The following is a 22320-nucleotide window of genomic DNA, read 5'->3' as shown; positions in this document are numbered from 1 at the left end:
GGGTGGGCATGAGGTTGGTGCTCAGTCACTATCACTTCCGAACCGCAAGTACGACTCATTTACTGCCAGTGTCTGCAATTCTGATACCCTTCTGGAGGATGTGATAGCTACCAAGAAGGATACCTGCCATGATGCATACTTGAGATCATCAGTAGCCAACGGCTGGAAGGGTGCCCTCATGAGCCCCGCTAGGACCATGTTTAAACTCCATTCTGGTAGGTGAGAATTACCAAAACAGGCCTCGCAGGAAATGTTTAACAAGCCTGTAGCTAAACAGAGGCGTATTTCCGCTCTTCCTGGTGTACCTAGAGATGGCAGCCAGGTGTATTTTGATTGATGAGTGGGAGGGGCCTCCTTTTGTATGGGAGGAGCTGTTCCAGGCAAACAGTGGTTGGACATGTAGCACACACATTTACAGAACCGCTTCCAGTTGATCTTATATGAGCGGTTGGCGGGGAGGCTCTTGCCACGCTAATAATGTCCTTACATTCCTATGGTATGGTTAGGTGCACAAATTATGTGACATTAGGAGCCATGCTGTTAACTTCAGGGACTTCGGGTCGGGGTGCAGCACTTTGCCATGTAGTCCTGTAGACTGATTGGTTGGTCCTTAGACAGTTGGAGGTCTGAATACCATGTTTGGCGTGGCCAGGTTGGTACAATTAGGATTAATCGACAGGGATACGCTCTGATCATCTGCAGATTACTGGTATTGGGGGAAATGCATAGGCAAATAGGTTCGTCCATGGGATGGTGAAGGCGTTCCCCATCGAACCTTCCTGTGGAATTGTTTGCGAACTGTGCACACTTCTTGTTCTGTCTGGTGGCAAACAAGTCTATCTGCGGGTGTCCCCATCGTGTGAACACTAGAGTTGACTGTCTAATAGGTCCCACTCGGCAATGCGTTGATGCTCTGCAGAGGCGGTCTGCCACTGACTTTTGGATCCCTGGGAGATGGTGTGCCTGTAGAAATATGTGCCCAGAGCCATACTCGCTGGACTTTCTAAGATAGGGTTGCTGATCTTGTCCCACATAGTTTCCTAATAGAATACATTGCAGTTGTATTGTCTGTGAGAACTCTCATTGTGGATCCCTGCAACACGCTTCAAAGCTGCATCTCATCATCACCACCCAGATGGCCACCCATTTCCTCAAGCACAAGCCTTACAAACCGGATAGCTCATAGGCCCCGTACTCCCCCGAGAAACAAATCCAGCCTCATCTCCTGGATTAAAGAACTCACCAGACAACCCACACATATCCCTCTCCACACATGTCGAATCCCTTGGCTTCACCATCAACCTCCACCTTTCTTTCACACACCACATAGCATGCTGTCACTGAAACATGAAATCTAAAACTATGCCTCCTATGCATGATCAGACATGCCATTCCACCCCCTTATCCGCCAACTACTTCCACACCTTAGTCCAAGAACTGGTTCTGGCCAAGCTGGACTACAGAAATGCTCTACTCATTCGACTCCCCAACAGCACCCTTGCCCGACCCGCCTGCTGCACACCATACAAAATGCACCAGTGAGGCTCATGCTCCACCTACACAAACATTCACACATTACCCCAGCTCTCGCCCAGCTCCACTAGCTTCCCATACACCAGTGAATTGCCTTCAAAAGACTGCATTGTATTTAAAGCCATGCATCTCCAAACCCCATTTTACCTTCACAACAAACTCAATCCCATCACCCACACAAACACCAGACAAACGAGCCAGCTTCTTCTACACATTCCACTGTGCAAACTAACATGCACACACAATAAGCATTTACTCAGTGGGCACCCAGAGCTTGGAACACCCTACCACTTCACATCCACACTCCACCCTCAAACAACTTTCAGAAAAAGCGTCAAAACGTTCACGTTTCCCCAAACTTAATCCAGTCCCTTCGCCTGCTACCGCTTGTCTATCTTAATCTTCCTATCCTGAAAACATTTTGTAACTCCTGTTTCACATCCTTATTTAGTCTTGTATGGAGCTCTGTACGGCCAGTACTCGTTCTCATTAGAGGGGCTCCCAAACCTGCTGATGGTACTCTTGTTCATAGGAGATTTGCCTAGCATGTCAGTGCTGGACTGTCCTTGTGTGTGGGACCATACCGATAAGCAAATGGTTATTTCTCCTCTGTGTAGGGTGCAGTGATCTAAAACGTGGTTGTAGACACTCCCGAGTGGAAGAAATGCCATACTACAGGGTATTTGACCCATGTTCGTTCCTAGTAGAGGGGCTCCCACAGTCTTGTTTAATATAAACTACACACCACTTTACAGTTAACAGTTTTATATAACCATGCAATTAGAACTGACACGGGTGAAAAGAAAAATGGTTAGACATGCCGAGTGAAAATCAATCATCATGATAGGTTTACTTGTATAATCACATACAAAAATATTGTAAAAAGATGATTAGTCTAAAATTATTGCAAATGTTACAATAGGTATTTTCGTTCATCCAAACCTTTCCCAATTTCTAGAATAAAAAAACATTTAATTATAAAGTATTACCTCTAAAGCTTAAGTCAGTAACTTTATTCAGCCGTAGGGCCATCAAAGTACAACATATAGATGGCACATAACTCATATACAATTACAATAACTCAAATAGCCGTTGGGGCCGTGACAGGGTAGTATGTACAATGGTAGCCGCCCCCGGACCTATTCTGGTATCAGTCAATTGGCCATCTGGACAGCCACCCCACTTCCATTGGTAGCACCCCCAGATCTTTTCCCTGGTGGGACTACATTATCTCCGGAGTGCAAGGGTGCTGGCACCTGGTTCCACTGGGGGAAACCTTGTGGAAATGTGGGAAGGCACCGATGTCAATCCTACTACGTAATGATAAGTACTGTCTCGTAGCAATTCCCAGTATACCATTGGCCAGTCTTTGTTCCCAGAGTTCAATGCAAATGGAGTCAAAGGAGCACCCCCCGTTGTAATAAGTTCTTGTGCAGTTTACGATATCGTCTCGGATTAGGGAACAGCATCCACATGCCGTTCGGAGCCAATGAGTACACTTGTTGATTAACGAGTCCCTGGATTCGGGCTAGTCACAAGCATCTTTGGGGACTATGCAAAAATACCCCATAACATCCAGAGTACTACCAAGAAAGTGGTTGATCTCCTTTACAAGCGGATAGCATCGCCTGTGAGCTTGATAGGGCTATGGAGCTGTGCCTTGATTCTACCAGGGCAGGTATTTTCCTCTTGGGTTGATTGAACACAGGAAAACCTTGTGGAGGGATTGCAGGGGGACAAGCGGGGGGAGCAGGCCGTATGTGCCGTTGCAGTCATGGCTGCGATACTGGAGTTGGGGAGTGGAGACAAGGATGGAGTGATTCGGCTAACAGTTCAAATGTGCCCCCCTGCCCCCATTGCAGCTCATCACCTTGTCTGCTGGAGTCCTTGTCTGCTCTTCTTTGGTGGGGAGTGCGCTGCAGGACATGGGGGGCTCCCTCTACCCGCAGGCGACACCCTGCAGGAGCACAAAACTTGCGCCCTTGTCCCATGGGCTTCACCCGGCAGGCCCGGACTGGGGGAGAGAACAGTGTTTGTGGCGTGGCCTCCGGCGCTCCTGGATGTGGCGGCCCTCCTATGCCAGAAAGCAGAATGCAGTTGCGGGAGCACAACACCAACGCCCTTGTCCCACGGGCTTAAGAAGACATTCCCTATCCAGATAGTTCAAGTACCAATGTTGTAAAGAGGTAGTTCACAGGCAAGTACCTGGCTCGGTGTTTAGGAATTTCAAAAGTCCTCTTGCAACAAGACTTGGCTAAAGCAACAAGTAACTTTACAAGGCCCCCCAAACACACTTTACTCAAGAAGTGGGCTTTACAAAAGGAAGGGGGTAAACCCCCACAATTCTAGCTCACAAGGAATCAGCATTTTATCGCCCACGGTTAAGTAAGGGTAGTTTATAGGGACTGGACTATTGTTGGGATGGAAATGAGCCTATTTTACCCCTCCCCCCCGCCCAGGCGCTTTCAGGTAAGGCGAACACCATATGAGGTGATGTAGTGTATAAGGGGGGAGCAATCTGCACTATTAGGCAACATGTAGAGGCACTGTAGTGCCAACAGTAGATGCACGGCACTAGAAAACCCATAGCACCTGACCCCATTTTGTATTAGGCCTAACTTAAATAAGCTTGCAGGATAGCGCTGTTCACGAACCCTGCTCACTAGGCCCAATCTCATTCGCAGAGCCCCTTTTCCACAGAAGTCCACTTCCCGCTCGTCCCTCCAGTGTTTTGAATATTTAGTATCTTCGAAAGGAATGCACTCTGCAAGAGCGTGAAACAATAGGCTCCGCGCTGCGTACAATCAGCTCCACTAAACTGCCAGTAGGCCTCCAACACCCACCCAGCCAGTCCGGAGCCAGCCCCGCACCACTAACTTGACAACCCCACCTTTGCATTCCCCAATATGTGCATAACATCCCTGGCCCAACACAAATTAAGTGTCTAGGGAAGATCTAAGAATGCACGGCTGTATTTTTCCAAGCATGAAAACACATCTCTTGTAACACGAGGTACAGGTAGGGATAAATTAAAGATCAAACCCCCGGGTGGAGACCTTGAGTGCGGAAACTACAGTATCAACGAAGCCCTGAATGTGTGTGTCAGAGTGACTATTTTATCCTCCCTTCCCCCAGCACCATTTCCTGTGCCGAACAGGTGACTGCCACGATGATATAATAGCCAGGCTTAGCATGTTTAGTTTAGAAAGAAACAATGTAGTAATGTGTGCCCTGACCTTCACCGGGAGGATGAGCCCAGCCGACCCACATGGATCCTTACCGATGGGAAATAACCAACCAATTACAGCCTGGCATCCCCTATGGAGCAGGCCCATGTGTAGGATGCCTCCAATCAGTGGCACCAATTAGTACTGTATGTAATGACCATTTTCAGGCTTTTAAGCCCCTGTTTGTAGCAGGGTGGGACCGCTCTCGAGCAACAGAGTCCTTTGCTGATATTTGTATTCTGTACAAGTAAACCTTGTTATCCTTGCACCGCTATATCCTGGCCTATTTCCCTAGCGGGTTGTCTTTATTCTGCAATGTGAGTAAAAAGGGACTTGCCTTCACTATATGCCCAATGAATCCCTATGGTGAGGGGAGGGGGGCACCAAAAGTGATAAGTACAGTCGGCCCACAATCTCAGATTCATGAACATGCCACCCACAGGTAAGTAGGAATCACTGTGGCCAACTACTTACATCTTTGTTATAATATAAGTAGTGACCATTTGCACTACACCCTTATAATTCAAACAAATCTATTAAATACAAAATCAAAGTAGAAATTCTTTAATAGGTTGCCGCGAACACATGTTTCAACTGCTGCTAACAGGTCTTCTTCAGGGGGTTTTATTTATGGAACTAAAGGAAGCTAACTCAAATCCTTTATCTTCAGTATCTTGCTTTTTTCTCAAATTCAAGTGTCATCAATTCCTTAATTGTCTAGTCCAGTCTTGTAATTGAGTCTTTTCTAACTGATGAATTGGTACATTCAAACTTAATTATTTGTTTGTTTGCTTGTTAGGCGCTTATACAATAAGGACACTGTTTCAAATCGCCCACAGGGCAGGGAGGGAGCAAGGTTGGGAAATACAATTAAACACAATATTTAAGGGCAGTGGGGGGGAAGTGAGAGGGACGAACCTACTATGCCTTGTGAGTGTTCGGAAAGTGAAAGTGCAGAAGGAAGAATGAAGAGGGGGAAGCACTGGGGAGTCCGAGCTCGTGGGTGAGCCACAGATGAAGTGCTAGGAATGTTGAGTGCTACATGGATTGGGGCCACAGGAGGTGTAAGTGCGAAAACTTCAAAGTGGAAGGTGTGCAGATGCAAGTGTGGTAGATAAGATAGGAGCTGGGCAGAATTGGTGTGGGAGGTCAGGGCCCCCAAGGGTGCACAAGTGCCCAGGACACCAATTCAGCAACTGTGGGATTAGCAAAGGAGAGAAGAAGAGACGTAGGAGGAAAAGAGAAAAAGTCTTAAAGAGCGTCCGGAATTTGAGGAGATCCTGCTCAAGGCTCAGGTCGAGGTTGGGAGCACGCAGAGGAGAGTGAACAACCCCCTGCCCTCTGTTTAGCTATACACTTTACAAACAAAGAGTTTGTGCCAGAGGAACGTAGTGATCTAGAGGGAGAACATTTAGTGAGATAAAGTTAAAGCTAATGTGGTCCCCGGGCCCAGACAGCCTTGTGGATGATGCAGAGGGATTTGAATTTAATCCATGCAGCAACCAGGAGCCAGTGAAGACTTTTTAGTGCAGGAGAGATGCGGTTCCCTGGGCGTAAAGCCAAGGATAAGTCTTGCTGCCCAATTCTGGATTAGCTGGAGGGGTCGCAGAGTGAAGATGGTACATTCAGGAGGAGGCTGTTGCACCAGGGCTTGGGTCACATTGACTCTCTGAGGTTAAGTGAGAAAAGGTAAGATTCCTTTGAGAAGGAAGAGCTGAAAGTGGGACTTCTTGGCAATGTCCCAAGCGTGAGGGAAGAAGGAGAGAGGAGTTGATCACGCCAAGGTTTCTGGCTTCAGTTGAAGGCGCAGGGGGGAGGGGCCCAAGGAGGAAGGTCAGTGAGGGAGAGAAGGAGGGAGCACGGGTCTCAATGGGAAGGATCTCAGTTTTACAGGCGTTGAGGCAGAGATTGTTGGAGGCGCACAAGGATTGGATGGCAGATAGGCAGTCAGGGATGATGGAGGGTGCAAGAGTTCCACATACATCATCTAGCTGTTGCACGTCTTCTTCCACTACTTGTAAAACTAGGCCGGCGTTCTAGTCCTGATGTGGCCAATGAATAGGCCTCCTATCGCCTCTACTCATGGTAATCTAGGATGTTGTCCTAGTCCCAAACCACCAATGTGATGGCCTCCTAAATAGGACCTTTCCATTTGGTTTGAGTTTTAGCCTGTTTGTGGTCCTTTATGCGTCCATGCCTGCAAGTTAATGTCTGGGTGGTTTATTGGATTGTTCTCAGATTCGTACCCTAATTGTGAGTCATTCACATACTTGTAACAAATGATGCCATATCCGTTGATGACGAATAGGGAACAAGTTAATTACCTGTAACTGTTGTTCTCCAGCATGGGTCTGGCATGGATTCAAATGCTCATGAATATTCCCCGTAGTCAGGCTGGGAATCCTTGGTAAAGAAAAATATCAGTTTTGTTTCTGATCTGTCTTTCTTAGTAGTAACCAATCACTGATCTCTGGGTCATACTGCCCCCAGCCGATGACGGCCCTCTCCCTAAACCCCGCCTCTGGCAGCCATCCTCAGATTTGGTAGCACGCCAAGTGGCAGTATGACCAAGTGAAGAGCCGCAGAGGGGTAGGTGGGAGGGTTCGCATGTGAATCCATGTCAGACTCATGCTGGAGAACAACAGTTACAGGTAAGTAACTTGTTCCTTCTCCAGCATGGGGTCTGGCATGGATTCACATGTTCATGAATAAAAGAATACATAGCAGTATACACATGCACACCCACGGGAGGTGGCAAAGGCTCAACATTAAGCATTACATACAAACTCAACATTAAGCAATTCTTACCTCCTCACCAGGCTCACCTTAGGCGAACAGGTTGCGCAGCACTGCTTGGCCGACCCTGGACTCCTCCCTGGAGTCCCGATCGACGCAGTAGAATCTTGTGAAGGTGTGCGTCGACCTCCACATAGCAGCCCTGCAGATGTCCAGCAGGGGCACACCAGATAGGAACGCCGTGGTAGCAGCGATTACTCTGGTCGAATGGGCTCTCGAACGGCGGGGCAGCGGTCGGTTTGCCAACCGGTGGCAGTGCATGATGCAGCCGGAGAGCCATCTGGAAATGGAAGTCTTCGAGAGAGCCTTCCCTTGATTCACAGACCCAAAGTTCACAAACAGTTGTGACGTCTTCTGAAAACTCTTCTTGCGGTCCACGTAGAACTTCAGCGCTGTAGCTACATCCAGCGAGTGCAAAGTCCTCTCGGCCGGCGTCTAAGGCGACGGGAAGAAAACCGGTAACACAAAGGGCTCGTTGAGGTGGAAGTCCGACGGCACTTTGGGCATGAAGGAGGGGTGTGTCCTCAGCACCACCCTCGTGTCATGAAAAGTCAAGTATGGAGGCTTGCAAGATGGGGCCTGGATCTCTCCCACTCGTCGTGCGGAGGTGATGGCCACGAGGAACGCTGTCTTCCATGACAGGAACTTCAAAGGCGACGAATGCATAGGCTCGAATGGACCCCCCCCCCCAAATGAGCCTGGTCAGCACCACATTAAGCTCCCACGCCGGGGCAGGAGCCTTCACCGGCAGGAATTATCGGAAGTGTCCCTTCACCAGGCGATGAGACCACAAGGACGCCCGTCCCGTAGTCCTGGTATATCGGGAGATGGCAGCCAGATGTATTTTGGTGGAGGCGTGAGCCAGTCCAGCTTTGGCCAGCGACAGTAGGTACGGCAGTACTTGAGGGGCCGTAATCCGCAGAGGGTTAATCTTCTGTGAACGGCACCAGACCGAGAACCTCTTCCATTTATGACCGTAACACTTGAGAGTTGAGGACGCCCTGGCCTTTGCAAGAACCTCTCTGCAATCAGCCGGTATATCGTACCCTCCAAACTCTAGTGCTACAGGAGCCAGGTCTGCATGTTCAGCGACTGTGGGTCGTGATGGAGAATGACGCCTCCTTCTCTGGAGAGAAGATCCGCGTCCACCGGCAGCTTGAGTGGTGGGGACGTTGACAAGTCCAGAAGGTCCGGGAACCAGATCTGCCTCGGCCACGCCGGTGCGCCGAGGATCATCCTGCACCTGGACTTCTTCAGCTGGTTGATGAGGCGGAGCAGCAGCGGCAACGGAGGGAACGCGTATATAAACAGGCCGTCCCAGGGGAACGAGAAAGCATCGCCCATGCTCCTCGGCGGTGGGAACCTACTGGCGAACCTTGGAGTGCGTCGCCGTTGCGAACAGGTCGATCTGGGGTTTGCCCCATCGTTGGTAGAGTCGATCCACTTGATCCTGGTGCAGTTCCCACTCGTGGCACGAGCGCAGCTCCCTGCTGAGTGAGCAAGCAATGGTGTTTTTTATTCCTGCCAAGTGGAAGGGAACCAGAAACATCCCCTGGGCGACGGCCCAGTGCCACAGATCCTGGGCCTCCTTGGATAGGGTTGGGGATCTGGTGACCCCTTGCTTCTGTATGTAGAACATTGTGGTGGTGTTGTCGGTGAAGATCCTCACCACCTTGTCCTTGAGGGACGGAAGGAACGACTTGAGAGCCCAGAACACTGCTCGGAGCTCCAGAATGTTGATGTGGAGAGACCACTCCTCCGGGAGCCAAAGGCCTCTTGCGTGGAGATCTCCGGTGTGGGCCCCCCAACCCTCCAGAGAGGCGTCCGTCGTCACCGTCTCCTGAAACACCAGGGTTTGAAAGTCCGTGCCTGTAGTGAGGTGACCACGGGTGCCCCACCATAGGATCGCCCGACGGAACTCCTTGTCGAGAAGGATCCTGTCCTCGAAACAGCCCGTCGCCTGAAACCAGCTGGCGTCAAGGAACTCCTGTAGCGGACGCATCCGAAGTCTGCAAAGGGGTACAAGATAGATGCATGAGGACATCATCCCGAGAAGGGACGTGATGGACCTCACCCTGGCCACGTCCGTGGCTAACAGGCGCCGCACCTTGCCCAGGATGGTCTTGGTCCTCTCCTCTGAAGGGGGGCCAATTGCCCCACTGTATCGAGTTTCGCTCCCAGAAAGAGTGCTACTTGCGATGGAACCAGGTGGGATTTGGGGTAGTTGATGGCAAACCCCAGCTCCGTGAGCAACCGGACAGTCCTCACCGTGTGTTCGACGGCGAGTTCCCTTGTCCTTGCCTGGATTAGCCAGTCGTCCAGGTAGGCCGACTTTAATCCGAACGGTAGGGCCCTAAATCGGTAGTGGCGTCCCTGAACCACGAACCTGAGGAACTTCCTGTGCCTTTTTAGAATGGGGATGTGGAAGTAAGCATCCTCCAGGTCCAACGACGAAAGGAAGTCACCTTCCTCCAGCTGTCCCAGCACGTGCTGGAGGGTGACCATCCTGAATTTCTGCGCCTTGATGTATTTGTTTAACCGACGCAGGTCTAGGATGGGGCGCCAACCGCCTGTCTTCTTTCTGACGAGGAAGTACCTTGAGTACACTCCGGAGCCCCGGAGCCTTCTGGGGACGAGCTCGATGGCACCTTTCTTGAGCATCGCCCTTACCTCCAACAGCAGTTGAGGGACGTGATTCTCCTTCCTGGCCACGGGAGGAATGCAAGGGCACTTCTTTTGGAAATCCAGTGAGTGCCCGTTGGCCAGGGTGTCCAACACCCAACGGTCGGTGGAGAGGGACTCCCACACGCTGACGAACTTCGTCAGCCGGCCTCCCACCGGGGTGCTTCGGTGGGGACCCGACAACACGGCCGGGTCAGTCCTGCTTGGAGGCGGCATTGCCGCCTTGGCCTCCTTGGTGACGACGGCGGGATCCCCCTTGCTTGCCGCGACCTCTGTAGGCCTCCTGGGAAGAGGAGCGGGCCGCCTGGCAGTAAGTGGAAGAGCCACCGCTGGATCCTTTGGAGGCACCCTGTCTGCCTCTGGAACGCCGAAAGGGCCGTCGCTGTTGAAGCACCCCCAGGGCCCGGGCCGTCTCTGAGTCGGTCTTGATGGCCTGTAGGGACTCATCCACCGCCTTACCAAAAAGGTTGTTGTCGTCGAACGGCATGTCCAACACCCTGGTCTGGACGTCCTGGCGAAAGTCTGTCGCCTTGAGCCATCCTCGCCATCGGAGGCAAACTCCGTTGCCCAGTTGGCGAAATCCAGTATCGGCAATGTCCGTTGCCACCATTATGGCGTGATCCAACGCCGCCTCGCCTTCTTGCAGAATTTCTAGGGCCTCGGCCCTTTTGTCATCAGGCAGGAAGTCTAGCAGGAGAGCTATCTTGAACCAGAGATCCCTGTCGTAGCGGGCCACGATCGCTAAGGCATTGGCCGCCTTAATCGTCGTCGCCGCCGCCGACATGACGACTCGTCGTCCCATAGAGTCCAACTTCTTGCCCTCGCTGTCCGGCGGGGAAGTGGAAGTTGAAGCCGCCGCACCTGCTGCCTTCTTCTTAGCCGCTGCCGAGACGACAGAGTCCGGCGTGGGCTGAAGGGGGCGGCATCGGGGACTCGGTACTTCTTCTCGTACCTGTCGTGGAAGGGTTCTTGAGGACAGCAAGCCCCTCGTCGAGTAAAGGCACCGCGAGGACTGTCTTCCTCTTGGCCTCTCGTCGTTGGTACAGAAACCCCTCCTTTTTCTGTTCTTCAGGGCAGAGCTGGAAGAGCTCGGATGCCCTGGTTATGGCGTGGAAAGAGCCAATTTCGTCGGCTAAAGACGCCTGCGGGGGGGGCGGGGTGACGACGGGACGTCCGCTGTGTCATCGCCGCCGTCATCGTCCGCCCCAGTCGCTGTATCCTTCGCCGTATCCTCTCTAGGGTCCGGCGAGGGAGATGAGGGGTCCACCGGCCTCGCAGGCACAAAGGGCGGAGCGGGGTGGACTCTCCTCCGCTTGTTCGGAGGGCTTCCCGACGGGCCTGGTTCTGGATCCTCCGTCGGGGTGCGTGGTAATCTTGTCCTTATCTCGGTGCATAAGGATTGGATTGCCAACAAAATGGCCGCCGAGCTATCCTGGGGCTCGGGCAATGGCTGCGACAGACGGGATGGCCGCTCCACTGGGCCCTGTTCGTCGTCGTTGCTATCTTCGATCACGTCAGCAGGGACCACCCCCTGGGATCGAACCTTCTCGAACCTCTTGTTGAGGCCTATGAACCTCTCGTTGAGGCCTACGGACCTCTCGTTGAGGCCTACGGACCTCTCGTTGAGGCCTACGGACCTTTCGTTGAGGCCCTTCTCGGTTTCCACCAGTTCCTCCTCAGAGGCTGATTCCGAGTCTGTAATGGCCACCGCCCCCCCCCCCCCTCTTTTTCAGCCGGGGGATTCACGGGGGTCTTAGCGATGGGCTGGAAAGAGGAATCCCTCCGCGGTGGCAGGGATACTCTGGGCCCGGAGAGCGTTTCCACAGGCGTAGTCTCAGCCGGCTTCGCCAGGGTCGCAGCGACCACTTCGGTAGAGGCCTTTGCCGGGTGGATCAAAGCCCTCACCACCTTAGGTGCGTCCTGGGCCTTCGCCTGGGTGGGGAGGGTCCGCGCCTCGCTCCCCCTTCGAGATCGACCAGGTCCGCTCCAACAGCCTACCCGGGTTCTCGGACTTCCTCTTCCCCGAACCAGACGATGGCTCGTGGTCAAACGTGCCGGGGAAGTAGCGCCCTGCTGGTCAACCGAAGAGCCTGACCTTTCGGCGCTCCCGGTGCCTGTGGACTCGCGGTGCTTGGCCTTCTGTTGGGCCCCCGTCGCCAGGGCGCCCTCACAGGACTTAGAAGCCCGCTCAGACGACTTCTTCGCCTTCTCACCTGCTGTGCCCTACTCCAGCCAGGCGGCGAGGCGGGAACGACAATCTTGTTTGGTCCGTTCCGAAAGGTTCTTGCAGAACGCACAGTCTTTCTCCATGTGCGTCTTGTCCTCATGAAGGCAGTAGAGACATCGCGAATGCTCGTCCTCCTTGAAAACGTTCTGTAATCCACATCAAGGGCAGCACCTGAACAGCTTGGATCCGGGCGTCGAGCTTCCCTTGTCCTGGGCCATGTCCGTTGAGGTAGGCCGCAGATCTTCCGGAATCCTCCAAGAAGTGTAAACTCGACGAAAACTTCACCCTTGAGGGGCGTAGAAGAATTGCGAAACGGCTCCCCGTTATCGGAAGTAGAAACGGTGGAGCTTGAGGCTCGATTAAACCGAAAAATTTAGAAAATCTCCTGAAAAAACATGAAAACGCAGTAAAAAAACTCGAGAGCTAAACACGAGGACCCCCAACACTTGAGCGTGCGGTAAAAATCTGAGGATGGTGCCAGAGGCGGGGCTTAGGGAGAGGGCAGTCATTGGCTGGGGGCAGTATGACCCAGAGATCAGTGATTGCTTACTACTAAGAAAGACAGATCAGAAACGAAACTGATACTGATTTTTTCTTTACCGAGGATTCCCAGCCTGATGGCGGGGAATATTCATGAGCATGTGAATCCATGCCCCCCATGCTGGAGAATAGGAGCGATATGTAGACTTGAATAGAAGAGGTTTGTGTATGTATCACTGAGGCCCATCCTAGGTGTTCAAGGCTGGGTTCATAGGGGCACATCATGGTGGTTTTGGTTCTACAACGTAGAGCTGTTCCCAATGTCTTCTAGGCTTTTTAGAAGGATTGTGTGACAGAATGTGTCAAACACAGCAGATCTGTCCAGTAGACTGAGGTCGCTCTGAGGTTTCATCTGCATTGTTTTTAGTGTGTCCAAGATAGAGTCAAGTGCTGATTCTGTACACCTGGAGGATGGAAGTTTTTGTTTTCGATGAAATACCCGAGTAGATCATACATGAATTTTTCCCATAGTTTGCTGATGAAAGAGGTGTTAGAGATTGGGCGGTAACTGGCTGGATCTTTCTAGTCCACTTCGAGTAGAGGTTTGATGTAAGCACATTTCAGTGGTACATGGATACTTACAGTGTGGATGTGATCATTGAGGAAGGATACAAAATTAGGTGCTAGTTCAGTATGTTTTAAGATGGGTTTGTAACAGTTGAGAGGAAACCGATCATCTGGAGATCCAGTTGGGTTGTATGACTCAATGCTAAAAAGTAGGTTCTCTGCAGTGAGAAGTAGGACATTTGTGACATTTAAGTGCGAGTGTACTAGGTGTTCCTCAATGTCGATGTTGTTGAAATGTGCTGCAGTTAGAGTCAGAATGGGAGAAGTGTTGGAGGCTGTCAGGTGGTTTTTCAATTCTTGGATGATCTTAAAACATTTGCTTTTGGCTGTGTCGTGCCGAATCAATGCATTTGGACAAGTGTGCTTTCATTGCATGGATGGCGTCTGCCCTGTAAAAGCACAATTGTTAAGCAAATTTGCTAGTTTGGAGTTTATTTGCCCTCCAGAGTTGCTCAAATTTGTGATTTTCCATTTTCATGCAGTTTAGCTTAGGGGTGAACCATTTAACTAATTTCTTGTGTGCGTTTTTGAAAAAGGTTCTTCGAGGAGATAATGTCCGAGGCGGAAATGATCCGGTTATGAATGTGGTTGTTGGTTCCATCTGAAGGGAGGACAAACCAGTTTGCTTCAAGTGTCTTTAGTATTATTGATTTGTATTGCTTTGCAGGTTCTAGTCATTGCTGGTGGCTCTTCTGATCATTTTGCTTGGGGTCGCAATCTGTGAATATTGTGGAAATTATTGATCGGTTTTCCCCCCAGGGAAGATGTACTGGTGTGCAGATGGAGATTATATTTTTGTTGCAAAAGAGGATATCCAGAGCACCGGCTATGTGAGCCACGATCTATTCACTACATAGCTAGCCTTAAGAATACTTTGTCTGCTTGCGTTTCTTTGCATCTGTACACGTGTAAAATAACTTAATAATCTTCATCTTTTCTGTAGCATAAGCATCTTCATCTCGAGCCCGAAATATTGCTCATATTTGATACTTTCTTGATGCCTACAGAATATCTATGTTCTCTTGCCTCTGCATCTCTTCTAGGTGCGCCAGCCCTGCTTCGTGCGGCGTCCCCACTCTTCCCTTTCGCTCACTTTTCCCACTTCTTCTGGGATTTCATTCAAATGGCCATCATACTGTTGTGTATGCAGGTATGGTTTTTGCAATGGGAACCAAGCTTCCAGGATTCTCCTTGGTATTGGTATCTTCACTGACATTGCACAAGTTTCACATTCTGGTTCCCAGCATATAGGAAACATGGGCGCAATGCTGGAGGTGGGGGTACTTGGCTCCTTCTCTACACAGCTTTGCCCCTCACAAGCCTCCCAGCTTGTGGCCCTACAAAGATTTAATTTTCTACAAAGACTTCTAAAACATTGTGCAAGACTTTTTACTTACCTTCAAGAAGTGCCTCAACTCCCCTAGACGTTGTTCAATTATATTGGCTGTACTAGCTCCGTGAAAGAAACTATGCTCCGACATTTTGCTTTAACTATCCCACTACAAAAGTCACACATGCTATAACTTATGTAGCTGGGAAAGGGTCCATTTACTTCGCATTGGGGGTCTCAAAAATATTTCTTAACCATTGTTTTATTCCCTCACTAGTTTCCCTTCAACATCATACTCTGTATTGCTCAAAATGTACCAGTGATATATCAATGTCCACAGTGTCTTAGTTATTTAAGTCACCTCAGGGTGTAGGAAGTATCTGTGTGTCATCCCAAATGGGCATCTATTTATTTAAAGAAACATAGTGTGTTTTTGAAGTATATTTTTGTGGTACATATATATTGCTCCCTTCTGAAGAAGGCTTATTCAAACTGACTGTTAAATAACTGTTTCATCAAGAAATCCTGCGTGTAAGAGTTTATTTGGATAATAGTCACTGGGAAGCTCTGTGTTACAACCCTACAGCACACATTGACCCCTCTTGAGGTAAGCCTGGCTGCTCAGTCACTACCAACCTGTGTCGTACATGCTTATACCAAAGGTTGGGTTAACTATTGCCAAGAGAACAGGCCTGCTGGAGTCTCCCACCGGGTACTGCATACAATCTTGCCTAACACCATCAGATGGAAGCATTCTGGAGATAAAGGGTGCAAGTGTTCTCTTGAGGGAGCATAATTCCCTTGCAGTCCTTGCTTGTTTTATCTAAAAGGAGTGGCAACAGCTCTTTCCACTACTTTCCTCTTACTTTCGTATTACACTGTCGGCACGGTTTTCTAGACAACTTGCTGGTGGGTTTTGGCGAACCATAGATTGAGGTGGAGAAACTAAGGAGGTACACAGAGGAAAGGGTATAACGATGGTGAAGATGGGGTGATACCATTTAGTTTAATGTTGGTCTGGAATTGAGGACCAGTTATCTGAGACTTTTCCCTGTTGTTGGAGGGTGAGAAATGCTGGAGTGTGGGACAAATGTACTAAATTGAGAGGGAGTGGTTCCCCCTTGCTGATTGATTCCTCTATGATGTTGGTTCACTGACAGTAGGAATGTTCAGAAGTTACTGGAAGTGGTTTGCTTGGAAGATGGAACGGTGTATAATCAGGAGTATGTTCTAAAATGTTCCCTTCACGTTACAAGTGCATGTAGCTGTATGCTTCTAAAACCGTCTATGAAGTACTGAAAGTATGTGATTGGATGTAAGTTATACAACGCAATAAGACTAGTTGTGACAGATTTGATATGTGGGTTAGAATTATGTGTTAGTCTAGGTATGACTGGGTTTGGCTGACGTGTAGGTATCACAGGAGTTAAACTGGCTATGTGCACAGTAGGAAGGCAAACAATTAGCTGCATTGTTATCTAGTCATGGCAGAGCTGTTTAACAATCGAACAAAGCAAACCATGTTTTTAACCAGTCCAAAGATTGAATCTTGCAGCGTTAACTTGTTCCGTTCTAGGTGGGCAGTCAAGCACAATAAGTCAATCGAATAAAGCAAACAATTTTTTTTAACCAGTCCAAAGAATGAATCTTGCAGCGTTCACTGATAGAGGCCGTACAGTGAGCCAACTCCAGCTACTTGCAGTGTAAGCATACCATCATGGTGAGTTGATGTAGCTAAAGTAGGGACAATCAATCAGTGCTGCAGTTGTGTCGGCATAACAGTCAATCTGGCTATGTACTTTGTGAGCCTGAGAGCTGAAACAGTTAAACTGAAACTTGATACCTGAGCCAGCATGTCGAGGTATGCAGTTGTATTGCAAGCGGCCAAAGAGGCAAGTAATGTGGTAAACACAAAAACCTATTTATGTAGGCATTCCAATGGCCATGCAAATGATGAGGCAGACACAATGAGTCATTCAGCAGTCTGTGTGGCTGTGTGGGCAAACAATTAGATAATCAAATTATGCACTAGGTGTGTAGACAGATACAATAATGCAATATCGCTATGTTGTAGCTATGCAGGAAATACCATTGCAGTGCAGAGGTTATGTAGGCAAACAATTAGTCAATAAATGTATGTGCTGGGTGTGTAGGAATGGTACAAAATACCCAATTTGTTAGAAAAAGAAATGGATCGAAGGTACATTTTACAGATTTCGGCCAGTACCATTCGATCGCTGCCGAAAATAACGAACATGCGGAGCAGGGGTTGCGGGAGTGTCCCCTGCTCCCCATGTTTGGTATTTTGGGTATCAAGGGTGTCCCCTGCTTTCTCGACAGCGGAAGCCAGGAACCCAAAAAACAAAAAAAGGAACCTGCAGCGTCAGATCCGACCTGCGTTGGAGTGACAGACTGACGCTGCAGGGTACAGGAGAGGCGGCAGAGGACTGACAAAAGGTAAGTAGGAGAGGGGGGCTGTGGGGCTACTAGCAGTTGGGGGAGATTATTTTTTTTAACAGGTAAAACCGTATTTGTGGCAAGATTTACTACAGTCAATTCTGCCGCGATTGTTTTTACCTCGTTAAAACAACCCACATCCGGCGGGGTAGGATATAGAATAGTAATACACGTAGTACTTAAGTTATTATCTTTCAAGGTAACAGGCTACTAGAGGAAGAGATCTTGGACAACGGGTCGCTCTATTTATGTGCTTGAAATACAAGCTGTTACAATAACGTATGCAGTAGTTATGTAGCCAAGAACAATTACTCAATCCAGCTATGTAGGCTGTGGAATAGTAATGCAATATTGTACTCATAAGGTGATCTTTCTAGGTAATAGGCTACTAGAGGAAGAGATGTGTTGTCTGCAGCACAACTCTGCTTGGCTAATCACAGTGGGGATTCTAGAGCAGAGACATAATACATTAATTTGCCTTACCTGGGTGTTTTATGTTCCATTTGTCACGGGTGCAGCAGGGCCTGTGCTTGTGTGCCTGGTGACTAGGCAAACGGGCGGCACCCTTAGCCTCTGCCCTTCACTGGCTGTTCGGGTAGAGGGTGCCCTGGGAGGCTGGAAATCATCTCGTTTCTGGTTCACGTCCTGCAGCAATCCAGCCAAGCATGGGCGATTAGCAGCCACAGAGGGAGGGGATGCAAGATGAAGTCAGGGGCGGGTGGTGGAGGGAGAAAGATTGCATGGACTACTCAAGAAATTATCCCAAAGTAGGATCAACACAAATCAAAATCGGTGAAAAAGATTTGTGAAAGTCTGCAGATGCAACACTTACCAAACACTGTTTTGAGCACATAAAGGCACCTTGAGCAGAGGCCAACACACATTGCCTTGTTTCCAGGTCGCATGCTCCAGCAATCCAGCAAATCACAGGATTTAGGCAGCCACAAGTGGAGAGGATGGGAAGGGTGGAGTGAGAAAGATAGCGTGGGCTTGCCAAGCAATAATCCCAAAGCAGGATCAAAACAAATAAAAGTAAAAGCAGTGCAAAAAAACAGCAAAGGGCTGAAGAGGGGCTGAGCAGTGCCCCCAAAAGAGATGAGCTGAGCAAGGAAAGGTAGAAGGCCAGAATTGGGAGATGAAGAAGGAGGCATTGTATTACTTTTATTATCTCAGAGAAAATGAGACCTACACTGTCCCGAACCATTGGGAAATGGATCTTATTCTATAACCAAGCGGGTGGTCTTCAGGATGTCTCTCATATACCCGCAACAGGAAAAGTCACCTACCCAAAACGTCAAAAGTTTAGCCGGATTGGACAATTTCCATTTTGAGAAGCAGCGCGATGGATGGTTAGCAGTGGAGGCGTAGGGTGGTGTTGATAAGGTCCTATCCACCTTGGGACCAGATTCCGCAGCGAATCCAGTGGATCCGGATGCGGTTTTTGGCCTGGTCTTGGGCCCCCGCAAATGAAATAAACTGACAAGAAAAGTCGCAAACAGCTATAATAAAAGCAAAGCCGCCAACTGCCTTCACCACTTCATTCCTTACTCCCTCCTCCCCTCTGGCCCATGCCCTGCAGCTAAAATCTCAAAAACAATTAAACTTACACAAAAACACTAATCTGAAAGTGAAAATGGTCCCCCTACAAAGCAGCACAAAGTTGGAAACACAGAAAAAAATACTTCCCGATAATACAATGCACTGATTAAATTGTTTTGGGGGGTAGAAAATGCGTAGCACCTAGATGGTTTTAAGGGCATCGATTTTGTTGCACTTATAAATGCATAACATGATTTTCTGGGGCTAGGAATGTGGATTTTTGGGCTAGAAATTGTGTTACACTTAAATGGATATGGGGGTAAGAAATGCATCACACTTAGATGGATTTTGGGGGTAGGAAATGCGCCACAATTAATGAATCTTGGGGTAGGACATGCGTCACACTTGGATGGATTTTGGGGTTGGGAAACGTGTTGAACATAAATGGATTCTGGGGTACGCTAGGTTAGCTTGTGTATCACACTTGGAAGAACTGTAGAGATAGCCCTGTACCGCACTAATTAGAACTGCAAAGGATAGACCTGGTATTGCTCATGGAGGCACTATGCGCATACTGGCCGCATTTCACTCTTTGAAGAATCGTGAAGTTTATAACACGTATCACACTTAGAAGAACAGAGTAAAACATAGCCATTGCATTGGGCTCGATGAATATACAATCCACCTAGTGCACGTTATCTAGGTGAGGGTAGAATAGCTAGCGCAAAGATCCTAGGTGACCATTGATTGTAACTAGAGCATTGATGCATCCATTAAGTTACAAATAATGCTTTTTAAACCTGTTGGCACTCCAGGCTTATGGAACTTTAGCTTAAGACACCACCACAGACCCACACGCATCTGCCATCAAACAACACAAAAACACTTTGCACATCACCTCTGCCAAAAGAATGCAGCCGTTGTTCTGGACAAACATTGAATATAAAGCTGCACACATAATAACTATCCCTCTCTCACATACCCACTCTAAGACTGCGTTACCACCCCATCCACATGCCGGCTCGACATGGGTGGCTAGCAAGGACTTGGCCTCCACTTCATATCTTCTTAGTGGCCGTTATGCACCCAAGCATACTAACACTTCTCGAATTTTCCTCTACCTGGACTTCGATCGCCCAAGGGCGTTCAACCTATAGCGCGATGGGACCATACGAATGGTGAAAGGCGCTATACAAATGATACATTACAAAAACAAATGATACATTACAAAAAGCACATTGAATAGACCCATCACATGAGCTGATACACACAAGTAAACTATTACATTGTTTGATATGGCCTACCCATTCCAAGATGGCATTAATGAACATATTTCAATTTCCCAATGAAAAGCATGCTTTTCATCATGAACACCCAATTCTATTTTTTACAGGAACCTACCTAGTTATTACACTCTTAAAACCACACTAACGCAGAATACAAGTGGTAAATTACATCAAGGTACCCAGCTGCGTGAAAACAAAAGTAGACGTTAAGAAAACATTAAATGGCTCGCTTTGTTTACGTTGCCCTAGCTTCTACAAAATGTTAGAAAACAAGAAGAGTGTTGCGCATGATGCATTCTTTCTGCATCACAAAGCAGCTGATTGACACGAGTATCCACTCTACATACTGCTGCAAGAGCTCGGCCAGACCTTAAAAACATGCATAATACGACGGCTTCATGCCCAGATGTGTTTGTACACCGTAGTAAATATGCATTTACAATAGAACAAATTGGAAACATCAACTAAAGTTAACTAAAGCACAGTGACAGCCATACCTGAATATACCTCAGGGCGCTCCTCAAGACGCTAAGGTTAGAGGTCTTCTTGTCATCAACGTTGGGAATGTTCCTCTTTAATGTTTCAAAGCATTCCTTCAGGTGTGCACGTCTGGAAAGGGAAGAACATAGAAAAGATATGAAGCATGCCAATGTCTCATGCTGGCAACCACACCAAAATAATACATCCATAGACTCAGAAATAGGTTTAAAGCAACAGTACCACAAAATACACTTTATCCCAATTCAGCAAGCCCCACTAACTCACAACTAATCCTGCATATCTCAAATGTAATTATTTTCATAGATGCCAGGTGTAAACTTCCAATCGAACAGGCAGTTGAACCAATTCTCAAAGAAATTATATGTGGCAGCACCAATGAGGGTAGGGGTCCATTATATACTCTCCAGGGATGAAAATCCTGATAATCTGTCCCACTTTTGCCCTACTAGTGTCATTGTGCCGAATAGGGTGCAAACCCTAAAATATAAAAAAAAAAATCAAATAGAACAGCAGAGAGTGCCATGGAAACGATGTTTTGCATTGCAGCTTTTTCATGATGGGACTATGCAGCCAGCTACTGCAGGAGATTTCTACCCTTCTACCCCCGGTAGCGCTCCTAAGGGCAAAAAAACATTTTAATCCAATTCTGCTGGGAACATCTATGGGTAAAGGATAGATTTAAAAAAAATTGCAACCCAACCAGTTAACAAGGTTGTTTTTATTAAACAGCTATGTACACACAGACTTGACTATAAAACATGCTTTGCATAAAATTATTAGAAGGGATGTTTGAAATGAACATCAGAACATAAAACCCTCTCCTAGAAAAAAACCTGTACATTTTGTAAGAAAAAAAAACACAATTTAGCACACAGATTAAAAAAGTCTAATCATCATTGTTAACCAAAATGTACACATTTTCGTGTAGCAAATTCTGCAGGAGACTACAATATTGTCCATTTGCCTGGACACGATTGAAAACATTTTTTTGCAGAAAGGTCGTTGATTCTGCATGATATTTTGAACACTCACTGGATTCTGTACTGGGATGCATGGGATAAACATTTCAGCAAGAGAAATATTCTGCAAAAATTCTGCATTGCTCAGAATCGCCAAATGTAGTCTCGATGTAAGAAATGGCGGCATGGGAACAATGATTGGCCACAATCCCATGCTAATCAAAAGTACTTTGAGTTCAGAGAACCAATTGTTTGTTTATAGAGAAATTATCAACAAGTGATGTCACCACGTGGTACGTTAAAGGGTTCAAATACAAATTATGGTGCATACACTTCATATGGCACACGTCTTTTGGCACTTGGGCTTTGGTGCCCAGGAAATATTACATTGGTGGCATTGGAGGTTTACATCCACCATAGCTGAGACTGTTACACTGCCGAAAATTGATCTAAGCTTAAGTAGGTGGAAAGGTGCAGCGAGAATCTCTGGCAAGGAGAGCAGTAGATGCTAATATATAATACTTTTACAATGCAAACTGGGGGGTGGGGTTAGAGCGTAGGTGTGGTGTGTGCATGTATTGGCAGTTGTCACCCTCTCGCACCCGTGAAAGAAGGGTCAGCTCACCTGCACTGCCTTCCCGTGGTAGCCATACTATTTGAGAACTAAGCAGGGAAG

General features: G+C 48.2%; 1 protein-coding gene across 2 annotated transcripts in view; it reads right to left on the bottom strand.

The window, feature by feature from the left end:
• Nucleotides 1–22320, bottom strand: part of MNT (MAX network transcriptional repressor) — a 217942-nt gene that overhangs the window by 74545 nt on the left and 121077 nt on the right. For both annotated transcript variants that reach the window (XM_069614574.1, XM_069614573.1), the window contains one exon: nucleotides 20682–20793. In XM_069614574.1, the coding sequence (XP_069470675.1) occupies nucleotides 20682–20793 (112 nt within the window). The remainder of the gene's footprint in view (nucleotides 1–20681; nucleotides 20794–22320) is intronic.

The sequence above is a fragment of the Ambystoma mexicanum genome, chromosome 9 (genome assembly GCF_040938575.1).
Source record: "Ambystoma mexicanum isolate Mex_15411 chromosome 9, UKY_AmexF1_1, whole genome shotgun sequence".
NCBI lineage: Eukaryota > Metazoa > Chordata > Amphibia > Caudata > Ambystomatidae > Ambystoma > Ambystoma mexicanum.
This window is presented reverse-complemented; position numbering and strand designations above follow the sequence as displayed.